Raw genomic sequence first — 20,525 nt, forward strand, 5'->3', positions numbered from 1 at the left:
ACTTCACACTGGTGATCAGATCTGCTTTGTGTTTCATTGATTATATAATAGACCACATCAAAAAGATGAAGACAGTCTACCAGTCTTCAGTTCAGTCCAGTTACAGTGCTGATAGATGATAGATTTTTATTCCGTCCCACTGCAGTTCTTTAAGCCATTCCTTCCTAAAGGGGAATCCACATTGAACGTAGAAGATGTGTAGGTTCTCGGGTTGTGACCCCTGGTTCCCGTCACCAGCACTGTAAAGAAATCAGAGTCAGGACATTTTTCTACAGAGCACCAGTACACACCTACTCTCCTACTCTCTGACTTTCTTCACATCTCAGTCATTTCTTCTTACATAAGATCTGAGTCATCGCGCTGCTTCCCCCAGCCAGCATGCTCTTGTGGGGCTCACATGAGTGGAAAGTGGTCTAGGTGTGTTGCAGGTGGGCATGGGCTCTGAGCGGGTTTGTACATACAATTAGAGCTTTCCACATGGACCCCATTGTTACAGCCCTCCTTAATCTCACATGGGTCCCATCTAAACCACATACGCAGTTTACAACCCAAATGGGGCCCATGTTTAACCCCACCTGGTCTCATCAGTGACCCTGGTGGGCATCCAAATGTGAGGCCAACACGCTACCCCAAAGACAAAAGTTTCAAATGTAATATTAGGGGTCAGGATACTCTATCCTCCACTGGAATATTAGTCATTTAAAAAAGACAGATGTGTTTAGATTGGTGTAGCTACAGAGAATCAGCTTAATAAAGCTGTAATGAAGTGTAATAAAGCTGTTATAGACCCAGCGCTGCTCTCCTTACTTGGTCACTCTCAGAGCCCGGTGTTTGGACTCGGGCGGAGAGATTGGGGGCCACGCCCCTTGTGGGCGGAGTGTATGTTGTTTGGCAATGTGGGCCCGCCCACGACAGGCGTGGCCTCGACTCTCTCCGCCCGAGTCCAAACACCGGGCTCTGACAGTGACCAAGTAAGGAGAGCGCCTCGGTTTACTCAGGAGAGCAGCGCTGGGTCTATAACAGCTTTATAAGCCAGCAGCCGCGTCTTATTGCACTTTATAAAGGTATGCTGATCCTCTGTACATAAATACAAGCTCTTTTACACGCTTATAACTAACTTATTACCTCACTACCGAACTGACAGTCAGTGTGTTTGATGGTTCACGTGGCCGCGCTAGCCTCTCTCTCTCTCTCTCTCTCTCTCTCTCTGTTCCGCTGTCAACCATTTCTGCTCCCATGCCGCTGCTGCCGCTGCTGCTGCCGCTGCTGCTCCGGCCGCTGACAGTGTGAGGGTAAGCTAACACAGCTACCCCCGTCTCCAGCTTATAATCTTAATTATGAGCACATATGTTGGTCCAGACCTGCAGACGAGGCCATAGAGTATTTACGACCCGTGACACCCTCCGTATTAAAGTCCTAATGTCCGCAGGACGGTTAGCTAGGCTAGCGTTAGCATGTCGGCCGGTCAGGCAGGGCGCCGGTGCCGCTGTTAAGTAACCTGCACTCCGGCGTGACTTCAGCGACCGCAGACTGCAGGTCTGGAGCAGTATGAGAGACAGGGACGAGGGTGAGTAGTTGTCATGTCGCCGCTGGTGTAGTGCGGTGGTGTAATGAGCGGGGGGCAGCGCTGTTAGCTCCGTGTGTGTGTGTGTGTGTGTGTGTGTGTGTGTGTGTGTGTGTGTGTGGAGTAAGTTTATCTGAAGTAGGCCCTGTTAACGGGACCCGCTGATCCTCCACAGGTCAGGCTGCTGCGCCACAGATCAGACCTTCTCTACAGGAGGAGACGTCAGGGTGGAGGCTGACAAGCTAGTTCAGTCCCACTAGCTAACTGTTAAACTGTACAACTGTACATCTCACTCTCACCAGCTCTCACTCTCACTCTCACCAGCTCACACTCTCACTCTCACCAGCTCTCACTCTTATCAGTTCTCACTCTCACCAGCTCTCACTCTCACTCTCACCAGCTCTCACTCTCACCAGCTCTCACTCTCACCAGCTCTCACTCTCGCTCTCACTCTCATCAGCTCACACTCTCGCTCTCACTCTCACCAGCTCTCACTCTCATCAGCTCACACTCTCACCAGCTCTCACTCTCACTCTCACCAGCTCTCACTCTCATCAGGTCACTCTGTCACTCTCACCAGCTCTCACTCTCACCAGCTCTCACTCTCATCAGCTCACACTGTCACTCTTACCAGCTCTCACTCTCATCAGCTCACACTCTCACCAGCTCCCACTCTCACCTGCTCTCACCAGCTCACACTTCACTCTCACCAGCTCTCACTCTCATCAGCTCACACTCTCACCCTCACCACTTCTCACTCTCATCAGCTCACACTTTCACTCTCACCAGCTCAAACTCTCACTCTCACAAGCTCTTACTCTCATCAGCTCCCACTCTCACCTGCTCTCACCAGCTCACACTTCACTCTCACCAGCTCTCACTCTCACCAGCTCTCACTCTCATCAGCTCACACTCTCACCCTCACCACTTCTCACTCTCATCAGCTCACACTTTCACTCTCACCAGCTCAAACTCTCACTCTCACAAGCTCTTACTCTCATCAGCTCACACTCTCACTCTCACCAGCTCACACTCTCACCAGCTCACACACCGGCTGTCTGTCTGTCTGTCTACATCTATCTATCTATCTGTCTATCTCTCTGTCTATCTATCTGTCTGTCTATCTATCTATCTGTCTATCTCTCTGTCTATCTATCTATTTGTCTGTCTGTCTATCTTTCTATCTCTGTCACACACATGTGTTCGTATAGTAAAAACATGCATCTGTAAGTTCTGTTTAATTTAGAGTCATCAGCACCTCCTGCTGACACACAGCTTGTATACTCTCTGCAGTAACACACTGGTGAAGGGGACACCCTATAGCAGCTGCACATGCACTTACTGTCACCATGCCCAATGTCACCAGGCGTCAGCTTGATGGGTCTAAAACCCACAGCATTGCTCTGTGGAGCAGTGGAGCTGCTTCTCTGGAGTCATGCAGCTCCATACAATACCTTTGGGATGAACATGAGCGATGTTTGTGACCCAGAGTGAATCATTAAACATCAGGACCTGACCTCACTAATGCTTTTGTGGCTGAATGCAGTCAAATCCGCACAGCACTGTTCCAGTATTTAGTGTAAAGCCTTCCCAGATGAGGAGAAACAGTTACTGGAACTTTTTTACCTTTTTACATACTCTTGATTGTGTAAGAAACATTGGCCAGGTAGTGTAGCAAGTGTGTCTTGCCTGGTCTTCCCCACAGGTTGCTGCCCTCTGCAACCATGCCCTCAGACCTTGCTAAGAAGAAGGCTGCGAAAAAGAAGGAGGCAGCCAAAGCTCGCCAGCGCGTCAAAAAGCACGAGGAGGTGAGCGCGGAGTCTAAGCAACCAGAGGAAAATGGAGCAGTTCATAATGGGGATGCAAACGGAGGTGTGTTTCATTCATCTACTCAATTAACTTTGAAAAAGTACCCATTGATATGATCTTTGGTAACAGCACCTGAGAGGAGTCTGGACACTTTAAGGGTTAAACTTGGTGATAGTTCTCTGTGTGCCACAACACACTGGTGTGATTTGGCTTTGCATTTTAGTTTACCGTAATAAGCCGGATCACTGCTGTATACAAGATATACATACTCCTTTAAGCTATTGCCATTTAAACGTACAGGGGGTGGACAAAATAACAGAAATACCAAACTGTATATTTATATCAAGAACCTAATAAGGAGTAGGCTCCACAGAAGACCCGTTGCCAGCTCCAGTCCTATTTTCAACACTGTCATAAAATCCAGAACTGTGTGTACTGGGACACTGGACTAGAAATTCTCCAGTTCAAGGCAGGAGCAAATCTGTGTAACACTCATTCAGGCTCCAGAATGTATTATAAAGGTTGACATCCCTGCATGCAGTTCCAGCTGTGAGATGCTCTTAATGCGCTTTTGTTGAGACTTACAGAGGTTTACTGTTGCAGCAGATTCGATCAAATTCTGTGGTAATTCTGAAGCTGTACTTTTCTGGCCTTAGGTGCCAAATTTATGACCAGTGCACCTGCATACCCAGCTATCCAGCCTTTTTGGAGCCTGTTGGTTTGTTGCTTCATGTCAGACATTCAGATAATAGCTTAGGTATTAAATATTTATACCTTATTATTTATTGCATGACCAAAAAAAAGTATGCACCAAAATCATTATGTTTTAGAAGCTTTAAACATCAGTATTTAGCTACTATCACCTTGTGCCCAACCCAGACCTATAAACTTCACTGCTCAAATAAAATAATAAAATATGATACATTTATAAAAAAAGATATAATATTTGTAATAACTTAAAAACACATTTTCATTCATATCTATTAAATATTTGCTTATAATAGATTTCTGAAAACTTCATTTTTCAACTTCAACCTTACCATCGTTACCACACCAGCCTGTAACTTCTGTAATTATAACGAAGGTAACACTTTTTCCGTTTATACCACAAACTTGGAAAGAAAGACTGATGGGAGCACATGACAATTCTGAAAGAAAAGTGATATTTTGATGGGAAATAAAATATGTACAGTATTTGTCCAGTTTGTGAAGTATATTCATCAGTGTTACCATTTATAATATGGCAGTATTTTATAAAAAAAAAAAAAAGTACATTAAGTATGGGTATTAACAGTGCATGTTGTACTAGCTATTGAATAGTGTTTCTTAGAGTCTTTTATGTCATTACCAGCGCAAAATTGATTATTGTTATATTATATGATTATTACATGAAATTGATTGACAGATTTTTAGTTACACCATCAGTATCTATTTAGAAATTAAAGTAAAATGTACCACTTCCTAATTTTTCATACATTTTTCAGTCAGTATGGCTGTAAGACAGCAGCAGAGAACTCTACTGTACAGGAAAAAAGTGCAGGCTGGAAAAGTAAGTGAACCCTTTAAAATGACCTGGACTGCATATGTATAACATATTTGAATTGTATATAAGCTTAGTCTCGGCCATCATTACGTTTTAAAGTGTGTGAACATAATTAAGTGTTGACATAATTAAGACACAAATATTGCTAATTTTGTTTTTCAATAGCCCCAATTAAAGAATCACCCTAAAATGTATTTAAATGTATTTGACCAAAATTAAGTGTGTGTAAAAAACAGGATAGAAATATGCTAAAACACTTCCTTATAACCTTTAATAATGCCTATTTAAGAACTTCTTAATATTCTAATGAGCACATTAATTGACAGCCCTCCATCCAGACCCAACCATCCCGGCTTGCTGCACAGCAGAACTCAACAACAGAGCGAGCTAAGCAGGGAGAACTGAGTGAATCGGCTCTTTTGCACATGCAGTTTTAGTTGTTGACATTTATGTGGAGCTTTTATATGGAGGCGCTTTAACGAAGGTTAGATTCACTTCCCCTATTGGTGTACAAATGGACAACCACATGAGCAGACAATTAAAGAGACACGCTGGGGGGTTAGGTTCTCTGAGGCTTTACTTACTGATTGATGTCTTCTTTTACAGAAGACACTTTTTGCTATTGATTTAGGCCTTCATTTACACTCCTACCATGTTTCAATCTGGTTCGCTTTGACAGATGTGAGCATTCCACCTCTACCAAGGAGTGCACCAAACAACTAAACCATAATCCTCCAAAAATCATGGGATTAGTCCAGTTAAAAGTATAATATCAGTTACATGACAATATCAGTATCTAACAAGCGAGTGCAGAACCAGTCTTCTTTACATTGAAAGCAAGAGCAAGGAGGACAAACACACTCTTTGTAAGTAGATATCCACTCAGGGCTAACATGTTAGCACATCATCATGCAGGTATTATATTAGACAGTCACATTTGAACTTAAGGCAGATTAATTGGCATTTCATTTAATCTTGTCGAATCATTTTTGACAGTTTATGGATTGTTACACCCCTACCACTACATGTTCACATAGGCCCATACTGTTCCTGCTACCTAAGCGGCTGCTAATAATGACAATGCAATAAAATGATAGCAAAGCAGTGTGTTTGATTTGGGCACATGGATCGATGGCATGTGTTTTTGGCTGGGCACTGAAACCTTGATTGCTTAAATTTAAACTGACAAACCAACCAGTCGTAAAGAGGAGGAGATCATGTAAGGTGATATGTATTTTTATTGCTTTGATTTTGCTAAATATAGACTAGAATATCTCAGCGAAAATGAAGTGGGATACATGTGTGTCATAAATGTGTGGGAAGTTTAGGTCTGGATTTTTTTACTATGATGGCTTGTTCTTTTTGGAGGCAAGTGTGAAAGTAAAGGTGCTTGCATCCCAAACTAATTATATATACCAGTTAACAAACATTCACATTTGTGGGTGGGCAATATGACATAAATACAATATTATAATAATTCAAGAGATTTTCACAACACCTGATGTTATGTGTTCATGTTACATATAAATGTCACATGTTACATAATGACGTATGTTATTTATCCATGTTACTTATATATATTACATGTTACATAATGATGTTATGTATTCATGTTACATATGTATGTTACATATTTGATACATAATGATGTGTTATGTGTTCATGTTACATATAAATGCCACATGTTACATAATGATGTAACATGTCCATGTTTCATATATATATATATATATATATATATATATATATATATATATATATATATACACACATATATATATATTTACATGTTACATAATGATTTGTTATGGATTCATGTTACATATATATGTTACACGTTACATAATGATGTTATGTATCTATGTAACATATAAGTTACATAATGATGTTATGTATTCATGTTATATATCTATGTTACATATTTGTTACAGAATGATGTGGTATGTGTTCATGTTACATATAAATGCCACGTTACATAATGATGTAACATGTCCATGTTTCATATATATATATATATATATATATATACACACATATATATATTTACACGTTACATAATGATGTTATGTATTCATGTTATATATCTATGTTACATATTTGTTACATAATGGTGTGATATGTGTTCATGTTACATATAAATGCCACATGTTACATAATGACGTATGTTATGTATCCATGTTACATATATATATATATGTTACATGTTACATAATGATTTGTTATGGATTCATGTTCCATATATATGTTACACGTTACATAATGATGTTATGTATTCATGTTACATATTACATATTTATGTTGCATGTTACATAACTATGTTACACATTTATGTTATGTGTTACATAATTGCAGTGTGAAACCAATAGAACCAAAGACAAAATGGTATGTGAATTCATGAAAGACATGCATCAGGTGTGTCTAGTTAAGGAAAACCTGAAGCTATGCAGCGCTTTGGGTCTCCTGGAGCAGCATTAAGCAACATTTTTATGGGCAGCTTTGCCATGCAGTTGATACATAACACGTTTTTGGACGTTTTCCTGTCCAAAGGGAGGGCAAGAGAAAGAACATGCTGTATTTTGTACTTGTCTTTCTAATCCGTCCCTCGTTGCCGCTCCTCTGTTTTAGTCTCTGCAGACGTGGCCGCCCTGACTAAAGAGCTGGATGAGTTCGAGTTGCGTAAGATGGAGGCACGAGCCGTCACTGGTGTCCTGGCATCCCACCCAAACAGTACAGACGTTCACATCAGCAGTCTTTCGCTCACCTTCCACGGTCAGGAGCTGCTGAGCGACACAAGCCTGGAGCTGAACTCGGGCAGGCGCTACGGCCTCATCGGCCTCAATGGCACAGGTATGGCAGCAGATGTTGCTCATGCTGTTGTAGTGGATACTGCAGCACATTGAGATGATAGTAGCATGCCCTGCACTCTGGTGGGGTTAAAGGATTTTTTCAAAGACAGACTTTAGTCTGCTGTAGCTTTATTGTACTATCGATTAACACAGATGGGAAGTTTGTCTGTACTTTTAAACCCTGTTGACTAGAAAAGTAGAAGCAAATGGGCAATTGCACAATTAATTGAATAAGTTAATATAACTATTACATTGTGGCTGTCATTCAAAAACCTTGTATTTCCATTTTTACTGTATTTTTACTTTTTGACATAATGTAAATCAGCCAGTTTCATGATGATAATCAGTAAAAATGTCATGATGAGTGGATCAGTAGAAATTGACCTTGACCTTCATTGAACATTAAGAAGGGTATTGCATGACAGCCACAACTTGTGTTATATATTGAACCTTATATTGTATGTTGTTGAATTGCTTCGGAGCATATTGTTAGCATGGGCCTAATAATTAGCTTGTGAGATTTGATATTAGAGGCTGGACAAGTGCAAGTAATTAGCTTTATGATACATAACATAAACCAAACACAAAACAACTCTGAAAATAAACCTGGAAGGATGTGACAACAGATAATGTGGTGCGACTCAGAAGAATAGACAGGAATGGGCAGAAAACTGCCATCAACAGCCGTGGAGTAATGCTAAGGACCAGACCAGGCTAAGATAAAACAAAGGGACTATACGTGTTACAAAGGACACCTCTGGGGTCGGATTAGAAGGAGCAGGCAGGGCAAGGGCAGAGGGACAGAAGGGGAGCACATGGTTAGGTAAACAAAGAGATGGGGGTGGACACAAGTATAAGGCAGGGCGATACTTGATGGTTAGTACCACACATTTGAACCTACAGCTGTTATACTATAATGATATACAATAGGTCTTAGCATAAACTAGATATGAGAGAATTCTTTATTTAACTTCTATACTTTGGAACAACAAAATAAATAAATAAAAAACGGAATTAATTAGCAATTCGATATATACAATACAATTTATACATTAGCAGAAAATGCTAACAGATCCTGCTGCTATAACAAAGCTAATATAACATAGATAATATTGTTCTTTGTGATAAATCTTGACTTGGTACTAAAATGATAGACTGCTGAGCTGGGGAGGACCAGCATTAAGATTGTGACTACAGGCAACATTTATCAGCCTCTTTATGTCACTTTTGGCAGGCAAGTCCATGCTCCTGTCCGCTATTGGCCATCGAGAGGTTCCTATCCCAGAGCACATAGACATCTATCATCTGACACGCGAGATGGCTCCCAGTGAGAAGACGGCATTGGAGTGTGTCATGGAAGTCGACCAGGAGAGGATCAATTTGGAAAAGGAGGCAGAGAGATTAGCTCATGAGGATTGTGAGTCACACACTCAAACAGAGCCGGTCTGAACTGTAACCAAACCAGGTACAATTTTTGGTTACAGAAAAAGAAATGAACGAAGTGCTTATTATAATGATCTGAAATGTTCGTATTGATCAGTATGTACGTTTTTAATGGATGCATATGTCACATCTACAGTATACATCACATATATCACATCTTATTGGTTTTAGGGGGGAAATGCATGGTAAATGAGCACATTTTCTCAGTTTAGTTCTAAGGCATAACAGTTAATAACCACAAGAGGGTGTGCTGTCTTTTCCTGTTGATAAAAGTGAGCCTTAAACAACTCTCACACTTATAGGTAGTTATACTTTTTTCAAAATTTCAAAATGTTCTTTTTTTGTCATTTTCACTTTACATTTTCACAACATATCAAAAGGTAAAAATGAAAAAAGTTAAAAAAAATCATATATATATAATTATTTATATGTATTATTATTTATATGTATTTTATATTAATTATAATTTATATGTATTTATTTATTATTTTAGTTTTTACATTTTATTGTAATATATTTTTAAAGGAACAAATGGTAAAAATGGAGAAATAATATTCCACTTGCTTTACATCTCATCATTGTTTTTCATTACTGTTATTCAGTAATACTACTAATACGGCTGAATATTCAGTATCTGCTATAACTATAATAACTAGTTACTGCATAGTAACTATTATAAATTGGTCAGTAACGTCCATACATTATTTAGCAACCGATATAAATGATTGAGTATTCAGTAACTGCTAGAAATTATTCCACAGTACTATAAAATTACTTATTTGGTTACTGCTACACATTATTCAGTACCTGCTAACTAACATTAAAAAAACGAACTACTATAAAATATTCAGTAACTGATATAAAAACTGTTAAGTAACAGCTTTACCTTTTCCAATAACTGCTTTTAAACATTCATTGTCAGTTATAATAAGAACTAATGAAAAACATTAAAAACATAATTTCTTCCAAAACCAGCCGACCACACTGGAGCTATAAATGGCAAAAAGCACAGATATTTACATAAAAGAAAATTCCAGGGATGTATTCTATGCAGAACCTTATAGTGTATGTCTTTCACTTTATTTGATGTACACTATTTATTTATTTTACCCTGCTTTTTTTCCACTGTATAATATTTCCAATTGAGGCAGTTTGATTCTAGACCTTCACGTTATATCAAAACCTGGTCCTACATAGTCAGTAAGGTCAACACAAGTGTGTTTTTGTTAAAAACAATTTATAAATGCAGTTGTCCTCTTCTTTCTCCCTGCAGCGGAATGTGAGAAGCTGATGGAGATTTATGAGCGTTTGGAGGAGCTGGACGCAGACAAAGCCCAGGTTAGAGCCTCTCGGATTCTCTACGGTTTGGGCTTCTCTCCAGCTATGCAGCGCAAAAAGCTGAAAGACTTCAGTGGTGGCTGGAGAATGCGCGTCTCGCTGGCCAGGTAAAGCATCATCACAGAGTGGAAAAACTCCTTTTTGCAGCTGGGATTGATTTGGGAAAGGCTAAGGGATGGAAACGGATCTTTACTTTTCTCTTGTTAAAACACATAAAGACAAAAATTCATGACAGAAGTTTATAGCTGATATTTGCTTTGGTTACTTTTGGCTCTTTCTTTCCTCCTCTTTCTCTTTCTATTACTCGCTCTCAGAGCCCTGTTCATTAAGCCCTTCATGTTGCTGCTGGATGAACCCACTAACCACCTTGATCTGGATGCTTGTGTATGGCTGGAGGAAGAGCTGAAATCGTAAGTGTTACTCTTCCCACACCACTTACTATACCTCTAAATTAAAAGAGATTAACACCAGCACTGTTTTGCTTAAAGCAGTGGTTTGTAAAAATCTAGTTTACAGTGTTTCCCTTACCCCAAACTGTAGATGATAGCAGCCTATGCTTGTTTGGTGTGTGCTGGTGTGATTTTGCTCTAGAGGTATAGGATGTAATGGATGCTCTGCCTATAAGCGGAGGAAAAGATGACACTTTCCCAGCCACTTATGTGGGGGTCCAAGAGACTAGGCTATGTGCTCAGAAACCTTGACAGTGAATATATTTTCTCAAGATTTGGTAACGCTTAACATGTCCTAGAAGGAAAACATTGGGTATTTTGATATTACAGAAATGCATGTTTAGGTGAGTTTTCTTTACTTTTTAGTTTTTACTTTAACCTGTTAGATGGTGAAACATAGATATATTGATCAAACACCAGAACCAGAGTGTTGTGTCGTTCACTACTTGACTTAACATGTAATTTACATACTAACCAGTGAGCCAAATACTGTGCATTGTAACTGGGTAACACTGTAAATGTGAGGTGCTTAAAAATAGGATATATAATGTATATATGTATTATATTATATTATATTATGTATTATATTAACAAAAGAAAACAAAAGAAACTACTGTACTGGTCATCATGCAGCCCTTCTGTTTAAAAGTCCACAGCTTCATGCATCCTGCAGCATCACACACATTTGCCACAGTGAGATCCCAAAAATGATCACAAATACAATTTCCTGTGTAAAGTCTGAAGCTGTCTATAATAGAATTAGCATTGAGTGAGTGTGACCTGTACATTGAACTTTTACTGCTTTTTAGGTTTAAGAGAATTCTTGTACTCATCTCACACTCCCAAGACTTCTTGAATGGTGTTTGCACCAACATCATCCACCTGCACCAAAGGAAACTCAAATACTACACTGTGAGTAATGTCAGGGCTCACTTCAGTGTGAAAAGTAAACATAGACCCTGCTTCCCATAGACACAGTGCCTTAAGTGTCATTACATTGGATCTATAATTCTAGTTATTTTAACAAACGTAATCATGAATAGTTATGTTATTTTTTCAAAGTAAATATCTCAGTGCTGGAGCTGGGGTTATTAATGAGTGATTACTTTTGGAACTAAATCTGAACATATTTCACCCCAACCAAAGTCCCATATGTCCCATGAATATTATTATTCATACATCAAACAACCACTGAAAATAGTAAATACATGCATTCTATGGGACATTTAAATAATATATTTAAATAATACTATACATACTATAAATAATATAAATACTATTCTTCTATAGCAACAGTTGTACAATATCATATTATCACTTCATGTCAAAGGACTGCTGTCATAATCTTCTCAGAGATCGGTGGACCATTTCATATAGAAACTTTAGTAAAGTCATTACTAGTCATTTTATGTGAAACCAAGGTAAATCCAAAAGAAAAGGAACTGTGCTCTGCATTCCTGTGTATTTAGTGTGTGTGTGATAGATGGGTCTGTTTTTGATTGAAGGGTAATTATGACCAGTACGTGAAAACGAGGGAGGAGGTTGAGGAGAACCAGATGAAGCGCTACAACTGGGAGCAGGACCAGATAGCACACATGAAGGTAAAACACTGCTCCCCCGTGGACATGCTTTGTACTGCTACATACTTTTCTGTAAGTGTCAAATAAATGACCTGATTCTCCCATCCACTGCTCTGAACGTCTAAAGTGAATATTTCTTCTTCAGATCTTATTTTATCTCTTATTTATGTTATTAGGAATATTTTTGCGATGAATAGAACCCATGTTGAACAGCAATGCCATGTAAACAACTGACTACATCTTTAGTGTTTTCTTGGTGTCCCTTTTTTCACCGCATAGAACTATATTGCTCGATTTGGTCACGGCTCAGCTAAGCTGGCCCGCCAGGCACAGAGCAAAGAGAAGACCCTGCAGAAGATGGTGGCCTCAGGACTGACTTCCCGTGTAGTCAACGATAAGGTCTAGCACTCACACACGCCACACTCACTCATGGCTAACATGAAACCCTCTTGTGACATATCTTGTTGTGTAGCAACAGCCATTGCCCAATGTGTGATGTTGAAATGGAGCTGCATTTGATAAATGACTCTTCACATGCAGTAATGACCCTTTGAACAGGTCTTTATGCCTAAGAAAAATACATATTCAGACAGTTTTGTTTATTGGATCATTTGTTCTCCAATACTCTGCAAAACCAGGCCTCAAACATAAAACACAATAGGTCTACTACTATACTCCTAAATACTCCTGCAGCAAGATTTATCATGTTATTATACAACATGCAGTTATGGACGGCCTGACAGACAGCTTGTATTGACTCTCACTTACCCTCATCATCAGTCAGGACTCTAGTCAAAGACTTTACTTGACCTGTACCTTCTTCTATGCTCTCCAGCATAGCAGACATACAGTTTATTAACATAGTCGCTGTAAGGTACCTTATGTATTGTCACACAAATGCCTTGTATCTTCAAAAGAGCAATTTTAGACACAATATAAAGTGAAAGTCAAAGAAAATGAAGATACCTTTTTTGCCTAACAGTGCTGATATGTTTTTTTGTGATTTTAACTGAATGAATAGAATTCAGTGCACCCCTTGTGTTCAGTGTACGTTTGCTTTGAGAGTGCATTCTGTAGTTTTTAACCTGGAGCTTCTGTGTCTTCCTTCTCCAGACTCTGTCGTTTTATTTTCCTCCCTGTGGGAAGATCCCGCCCCCTGTCATCATGGTGCAGAATGTCAGTTTCAGATATTCAGAGGACACGGTATGTATGGAGAATAGTCAAGAACATGGTAAATTTACAGGAGAAGGCAAAATCCTTTTAAGAGTTTAAACCAGTGCCCGGTTATGATTATGTCCAACAGTAATAAATGCAGGGTACAACATGCTAGTGTTATGTGTCGTAACTACACCATGTGTACAAATGTTTGTGGACACCCCTTCTAATGAATGCATTAACATTCCATCCATTGCTGAGATAGATGTGCAAATGCACACACACAGCTTTTTTAGTCCCTTTAGAGAAGTATTGCCAATAGAATAGGAGCAGATAAACATGAACCTATTGGAACTGCCTAATACCAGGCGTGGGCTAAAGGGGTATGAAGACCCCCAGCATTGAACTGTAGAGTAGTGGAACTGTGTTCTCTGGAATGATAGATGGTGCTCCATCCAGTACTTTTGGGATGAGTTGGGGAGTTGGGGATGAGGTGGGGTGGAGATCATCCAACATCCTGACCTCATTAACACTCTTGTCACTGTATGCAATCAAATCCTCACAGCAATGCTTCAAAATCTTGTAGAAATCCTTCCCTGGACAGTTGAGACAGTTATTTCAACAGAAGCAGCAGAATTGTTGTTTTTTTATTCAGAAGAAGTAGGGTAGAGCAAACTGGTGTCCCAATACTTAAAGTGTATCTTCCATCTTAAAGTAATAAATTGTCCAGAAGTGCTGAATAAACAGTGATTTGTCCAACAAAATTAATTTTACACTGAATATGACCTAGTGCACCCCCAAGTGATTCAGCATCATCCATCCTCAATTGATAATGTTACAGTGAGGAATTTTCCCTCTGTTATGTAGCAATCTTCTGAATGTTAATGTTACATTCAAAGCAGGAAAAAAACTCTGATTGGCTTCTTTCTACCCTAACCTCCCTAACGTGGACTGAGAGGGCGGGAAACCCGTTGATATTGAGGGTGGATATAGTCTTTAAGTCAGGACCATGGTGGCCTGCTGACTGTTTAAAGTTTATTTAGATTATTTATTTATTTAATTAATTTGGAATGTCCGTGATTTTACAGAATGTTATGTATGGTGTCCAAGCTTGTTCTCTCTCAGTGCTTACTTACCTTGTTCTGTTTCTTTGTGAAAGCCTTGCATTTATAAGAACTTGGAGTTTGGCATTGACCTGGACACACGGGTGGCTTTAGTGGGGCCCAACGGAGCAGGGAAGTCCACACTACTGAAACTGCTGATGGGAGAGGTGAGTTGGGTGTGACAGATTTGAATTAAATGAAGGAATTGTGAAGTGCTGATACGTATAATCACAATACGCTTAGTTTTCCCTTCATTCATTTTCTTGTTGTGCTTTCTCTGCTAGCTGCTCCCAACTGACGGTATGATCAGAAAACACTCACATGTGAAGATTGGCAGGTATCACCAGGTAAACCAACCAAGTAATACCCATGATTTTGCAGATTTTTTGGGCTTAGTTCTTTCTAAAATATGACACAACGTTTACAATCCATACCCCTACACAGAGCATATAACATACAGGGGTGTAAAAAGTACAGAGAAACACTACTTAAGTAAAAGCCTAGATACTGTGTGACTTCATTATGGGTAGACATACAGTGGGGCAAAAACGGATTTAGTCAGCCACTGATTGTGCAAGTTCTCCTACTTAGAAAGATGAGAGATGTCTGTAATTTTCATCATAGATACACTTCAACTATGAGAGACAAAATGAGATTTCTGGCTCTCACAGACCTGTAACTTCTTCTTTAAGAGACTTTTCTGTTTTCCACTCGTTACCTGTATTAATGGCACCTGTTTGACCTCGTTATCTGTATAAAAGACACCTGTCCACAGCCAAAGAGCTGTCGAAGGACACCAGGAAGAAAATTTTATATAAATATTATTTTAAAAAATATGATCAATCTGTAAAAGTGAAAAGTAACTGTTTTAACAGATCAGATTGAAAGTGAAGTTGTTTGGACAGGCAGCTGATCAACAGTACTAGTGCTGCACTGTAATGTAAAGGCAGGCCAACTTAACCCCTTAACACTCCAAAGCTTCTTACACACTATAGTATATTACTCAGTAACTACAGGGACTCCTGTACAAATTGGTGGGGCTGTTCTTTGTTAATAGCCATTTACTCTTAAGACCTTGCGAAAGAACGAAGATGAGTTAACTCTGTAATCAGCATCATTTTATGCTGACCTGCCTTTACGTATTTACAGTGTGTGTTGACTGGATGATTTAATAAACACAGTGTATTCAAATACATAAGAGCTGATTTGCGTGGGAGGAAAAAAAACTTCAGAGTATGTCGAAGGTCTAGATGAAAGATATTAGGGTCTGTTCTAATGTTCCACTGTAAAATAGTTTCACACTGCAGACTCAACACTCTTTAACTTACATCCTGTGAGTGCTTCTCAGTGGTGCAATAATGTCTATGAATGGTGCCTTAAGGCCACCAGTTGGTGCTCTGAACACAGCGGATTGGGATTAAAATAGCCGATACCCGATCCATTTAATTATGCCTGGATCGGCCCTGATCAGATTGGGACATCCCAGTAAAGCACAGAGTTTCCAAATATAACACTATAGCACTGTAAAAATATACAATCACTTAAGTACTTAAGTTTGCTTTTCATTATTTCCACATTTTTACTTTGGAGTTGTTGAGTCTTGTCTTGTTTGCGCTCTGCAGCATCTGACAGAACAGCTGGAGTTAGATCTGTCCCCTCTTGAATACATGATGAAGTGCTACCCAGAGATCAAAGAGAAAGAGGAGATGAGGAAGATCATAGGACGCTACGGCATTACGGGCAAACAGCAGGTACTGTTTGTGTGGGTTTCTGAGGGACTGAATAGAGATGTTGCAGTGTGCGCTCATTAGCGTCCAGTATGAAAGTACCGAAATGAACTTCAGACACCAAACGATTTGGTTTTGTCGGTCCCTTGCTTTAAGGCCTGTGATTGTGATGGAAAGCTGCCAAAATAAAATAACATTTGTGATTTGGTACAAAAGCTAACTATTGAGCTCCTCTTCCAGGTGAGTCCCATCAGGAACCTTTCAGACGGTCAGAAGTGCCGTGTTTGCTTTGCCTGGCTGGCCTGGCAGAACCCCCACATGCTGTTCCTGGATGAGCCCACCAATCACCTGGATATCGAGACGATCGATGCGCTGGCGGATGCCGTCAATGACTTTGAGGGAGGGATGATGCTGGTCAGTCACGACTTCAGACTTATCCAGCAGGTATGGATGACTTTTGCAGATAAAGCCTTCTAAGCTTTCAGCAGTAAAAAAAAGATGTATTTAAAATGCCGAATTGCCTTTTCCTCCCAGGTGGCTCAGGAGATCTGGGTGTGTGAGAAGCAGACCATCACTAAATGGAACGGAGACATTCTGGCATACAAGGAGCATTTAAAGTCAAAGATCGACAAACAGACGCATGACGTTTAGAGCTGCACTAGCTGGACTCTTCGATCTACAACATGGATAGCTTATTTTCCCGTGCTCCTCGTACTATATGCATGTAAGCTGAGAACCTTTCCAACAGCATTGGTTCTTGGACATTCGTCTTCAGAGGTGTGCAGAACTCCCGCTAGAGTCCCGATATCAGTGTTGATTTGGTATCACAATGCAATAATGTTGAGTTAATCAAAGTTTGGTCAAAGGGGTAAGTTAGAGAGTATCTATCTTGATACAATTAAGTTGCACAAGTCATTCGACAAGCCTAATATTTAGACTGCGTGTGAGTGTATTTTCATTTTTTCACGTCAGCATATCTACTGGTATGGTCAGAAGAATTTTAAAGGCCATGAATAAGGATCCTTTAGAAGGGTCATTTGTCACTGTTCACATTTTGCAGTCATCAGATGTTTGTGGACACCTCTTCTGTTGCCACTTTAAGTTGCACTTATTGCTGACACAGATGTACACACGCACACACGCAGCTTGTCTAGTCCCTGGAGAGAAGTACTGCCAATAGAATAGGACTTTCTGAAGTAGATTAACATGAACCTATTGGCTAGAGGGGAGTTTTTTGGAATGATGATGATGTTCCAACCAATGCTTTCGTCCAACCAACTCTCTTGTCACTGAATTCAACCAAACCCTCATACTCCAAAAAACTTTCCTGGATAATAGAAACAGTTACTCCAATAGAAGCAGGATGAACTAATTTTTTTAATCATCTTGATTTTGGAAGTAACAATAAATGAGAAGGTGTCCCAATACTTTTGTCCATATAATGTATGCTGCAATCTTTCATATGATTAAGTGTGGTTCTTGTACTCAGTAGAACCTGCCAGGAACTTCATCCCAAGCTTTCAGAGTCCTGGAATCTCCAAACTAGACCTAGTATGCTGGTATTCTTTATTGGCTACTTTAGCACTGTGGTGGTAAGTTTCTTCCCACTGAACTTTATCAGGACAGCATTATTACATCTACACTGTCAATAATTACTTCACTGTTTACTAAATAACCAGCTATTTTATTAAGCTATTCATAATTTATTAAATTAATTCATTGCTTCACAGAATTTTGATTGACTTGCTGTCAATTGATGATCCAAATATACCTGATGTTGAAGATGAAATACAGTATTGCGAAAATGTTGCATCACACCAGACACACTGGGTGTTTCTTCCCTTTTTCACTTTCTGATAAGACAAAAAGTGTGTGCTCTGCCATGTCACTGCTCCTGGATGAATTTTTACTACTACTACTACTAATAATAATAATAATAGTAACAATAATAATAATAAACTCATATAAAATAAACTAACTAAATAATAATAAACTCGTTTAAAAATCCATTGAAAGTTCATTTCAAAGTGAGTCTCAGGCTGATGCTCATGACCCATGGACAGTCTCACAGCTTTAACTGTGGCTTGGTTACACAACTGCACATTAGATTAGATCTTTACAAGATGAACGCTGTTATTTTCTGCTTCACCGCCTCCCAAGCTGCAAGAAGACGACCCAGCACAGCTGTTCATACCTCACGCCAGAACCAAAACTCTCTCTCCTGAGCACAGCTGCAGTCACACACCTCCACACTGTGAGAATGAAAGCCAAACTATTTCTGTGCTTGACAGGAATAATGTTTCTGTGTGTTCACCTCAGCCTCGGAGGAGGCAATGGATCTAAGCAGGTAGGATCTTATGTGTAACTCGCTGTATCAAATTTGACATTTTTAAGAAAAGCGAAGTTAAAAGTGAATCATACTTAATAACAATAATAATTAGTGATATTTCTTATTTTGTGTTTTTTTTTTTTTAAGATGGAACCTGCTCAACAAAAACCGGGGGGCGATTTGTGGGTAAGATTTAGTTGTGAGATCATATAGGGGGTATTTTGCTGTTGGTTTCACCTCCAAGATGTTTGCTTTGATTCCTGGAAAGCAACAGACATTCTTCACTAAGAAATGTCTTCTTGAAATCCACTCACAGTTTTCATGTAGATTCCAACATTCAGCAATGTTTTCTTCTTAGGGATTTGTTTCATTCGTCAGGGAAATGGTATCTATCATTAGAAGAGCAGCGCTGTGAACATCATTAATGAGCTTTTTGACTTTTTGTTAGGACAAAATTAAGAAGATTCTTAGGACGATTGTGGAGAATGTAAGCCAATTGGGTTTAGGAGTATTTCTTTTAATTCATTACAAACAAAAATTAAATGAATATTGCATTGTTAAGTAATTGGTCACAAGAGACAAAGCCAGATGAGTGGTTGAAGCAAGTATACGTTTATGAAAATGAAAAGCACAGATATACATACTTAAGCGATTGGTCTTTAAAGACACCTATTATATATATATATATATATATATATATATAGTTCTTATCTCACATCACCATGTCCTTGTCCTGGAGCAACCCGTCTTCATACGTCCAAGCATCTTTAATAATTCAGTATAAGTCAATACTGTAAGAGTGCACCGTTTACCATATAATGGCTAATGGTAGTGAAAATTGCTGTTGATTTCTGTGTCTGTTTTTAGGTACCTGGACGATCAGGTCTATTGGCAAGTGCCCCTCGTGTGAGTGCCTGCCTTTCTTTTTAATTCCCAAATTTAAGCCTCCCTTCAAATTTAGCTAGTAAAAATATTCAGCAGAAGAAACATGAGCTGTAACAGTGTGACACCGTTGCTGGTATGTTGGTCCATTCCTCCATTCAGATCTCCACTAGAGCAGTGATGTTTTAGGGCTGTCGGCAGTCAACACAGACTTTCAACTCCCTCCAAAGGTTTTCTATGGGGTTGAGATCTGGAGACTGGCTAGGCCACTCCAGGACCTTGAAATGCTTCTTACGAAGCCACTCCTTTGTTGCCCTGGCAGTGTGTTTGGGATCATTGTCATGCTGAAAGACCCAGCCACATTTCATCTTCAATGCCCTTGCTGATGGAAGGAGGTTTGCACTCAAAATCTCACAATACATGGCCCCATTCATTCTTTCATGTACACGGACCAGTCGTCCTAGTCCCTTTGCAGAGAAACAGCCCCAAAGCATGATGTTGCCACCCCCATGCTTCACAGCTGGTATGGTGTTCTTTGGATGCAACTCAGCATTCACTCTCCTCCAAACACAACAAGTTGTGTGTGTACCAAACAGTTCTACTTTGGTTTCATCTGACCATAAGACATTCTCCCAAAACTCTTCCAGAACATCCAAATGCTCTCTAGCAAACTTCAGACGCGCCCGGATATGTACTGGCTTAAGCAGGAGAACACGTCTGACACTGCAAGATTTGAGTCCCTGGTGGTGTAGTGTGT

General features: G+C 39.6%; 1 protein-coding gene across 3 annotated transcripts; it reads left to right on the forward strand.

The window, feature by feature from the left end:
* Window positions 1-980: 980 nt before the first annotated feature.
* abcf2b (ATP-binding cassette, sub-family F (GCN20), member 2b) lies at window positions 981-17,982 on the forward strand. 3 transcript variants are annotated; one of them, XM_072686911.1, is made up of 15 exons: window positions 981-1,064; window positions 3,270-3,436; window positions 7,542-7,763; window positions 8,997-9,179; window positions 10,479-10,650; window positions 10,858-10,953; window positions 11,802-11,904; window positions 12,498-12,593; window positions 12,852-12,971; window positions 13,686-13,775; window positions 14,887-14,997; window positions 15,115-15,177; window positions 16,453-16,581; window positions 16,798-17,001; window positions 17,092-17,982. In XM_072686911.1, the coding sequence occupies exons 2-15, from the start codon at window positions 3,289-3,291 to the stop codon at window positions 17,206-17,208; spliced, it is 1,854 nt and encodes a 617-aa protein (XP_072543012.1). In that variant the 5' UTR covers window positions 981-1,064; window positions 3,270-3,288; the 3' UTR covers window positions 17,209-17,982. The 3 variants fall into 3 exon arrangements, with proteins under 3 accessions (XP_072543012.1, XP_072543013.1, XP_072543011.1); XM_072686912.1 differs by lacking the exon at window positions 981-1,064 and adding an exon at window positions 1,236-1,292; XM_072686910.1 differs by lacking the exon at window positions 981-1,064 and adding an exon at window positions 1,253-1,567.
* The last annotated feature ends 2,543 nt before the right edge of the window (window positions 17,983-20,525 follow it).

The sequence above is a fragment of the Salminus brasiliensis genome, chromosome 9 (assembly GCF_030463535.1).
Source record: "Salminus brasiliensis chromosome 9, fSalBra1.hap2, whole genome shotgun sequence".
Lineage (NCBI taxonomy): Eukaryota > Metazoa > Chordata > Actinopteri > Characiformes > Bryconidae > Salminus > Salminus brasiliensis.

Coding starts and splice junctions, on each gene's coding strand:
- abcf2b (XM_072686911.1), top strand. CDS start 3,289: ATGCCCTCAGACCTTGCTAAGAAGAAGGCTGCGAAAAAGAAGGAGGCA. Junction 11,905..12,497: donor GGAAACTCAAATACTACACT/GTGAGTAATGTC, acceptor TTTTGATTGAAG/GGTAATTATGACCAGTACGT. Junction 15,178..16,452: donor AGATTGGCAGGTATCACCAG/GTAAACCAACCA, acceptor TGCGCTCTGCAG/CATCTGACAGAACAGCTGGA.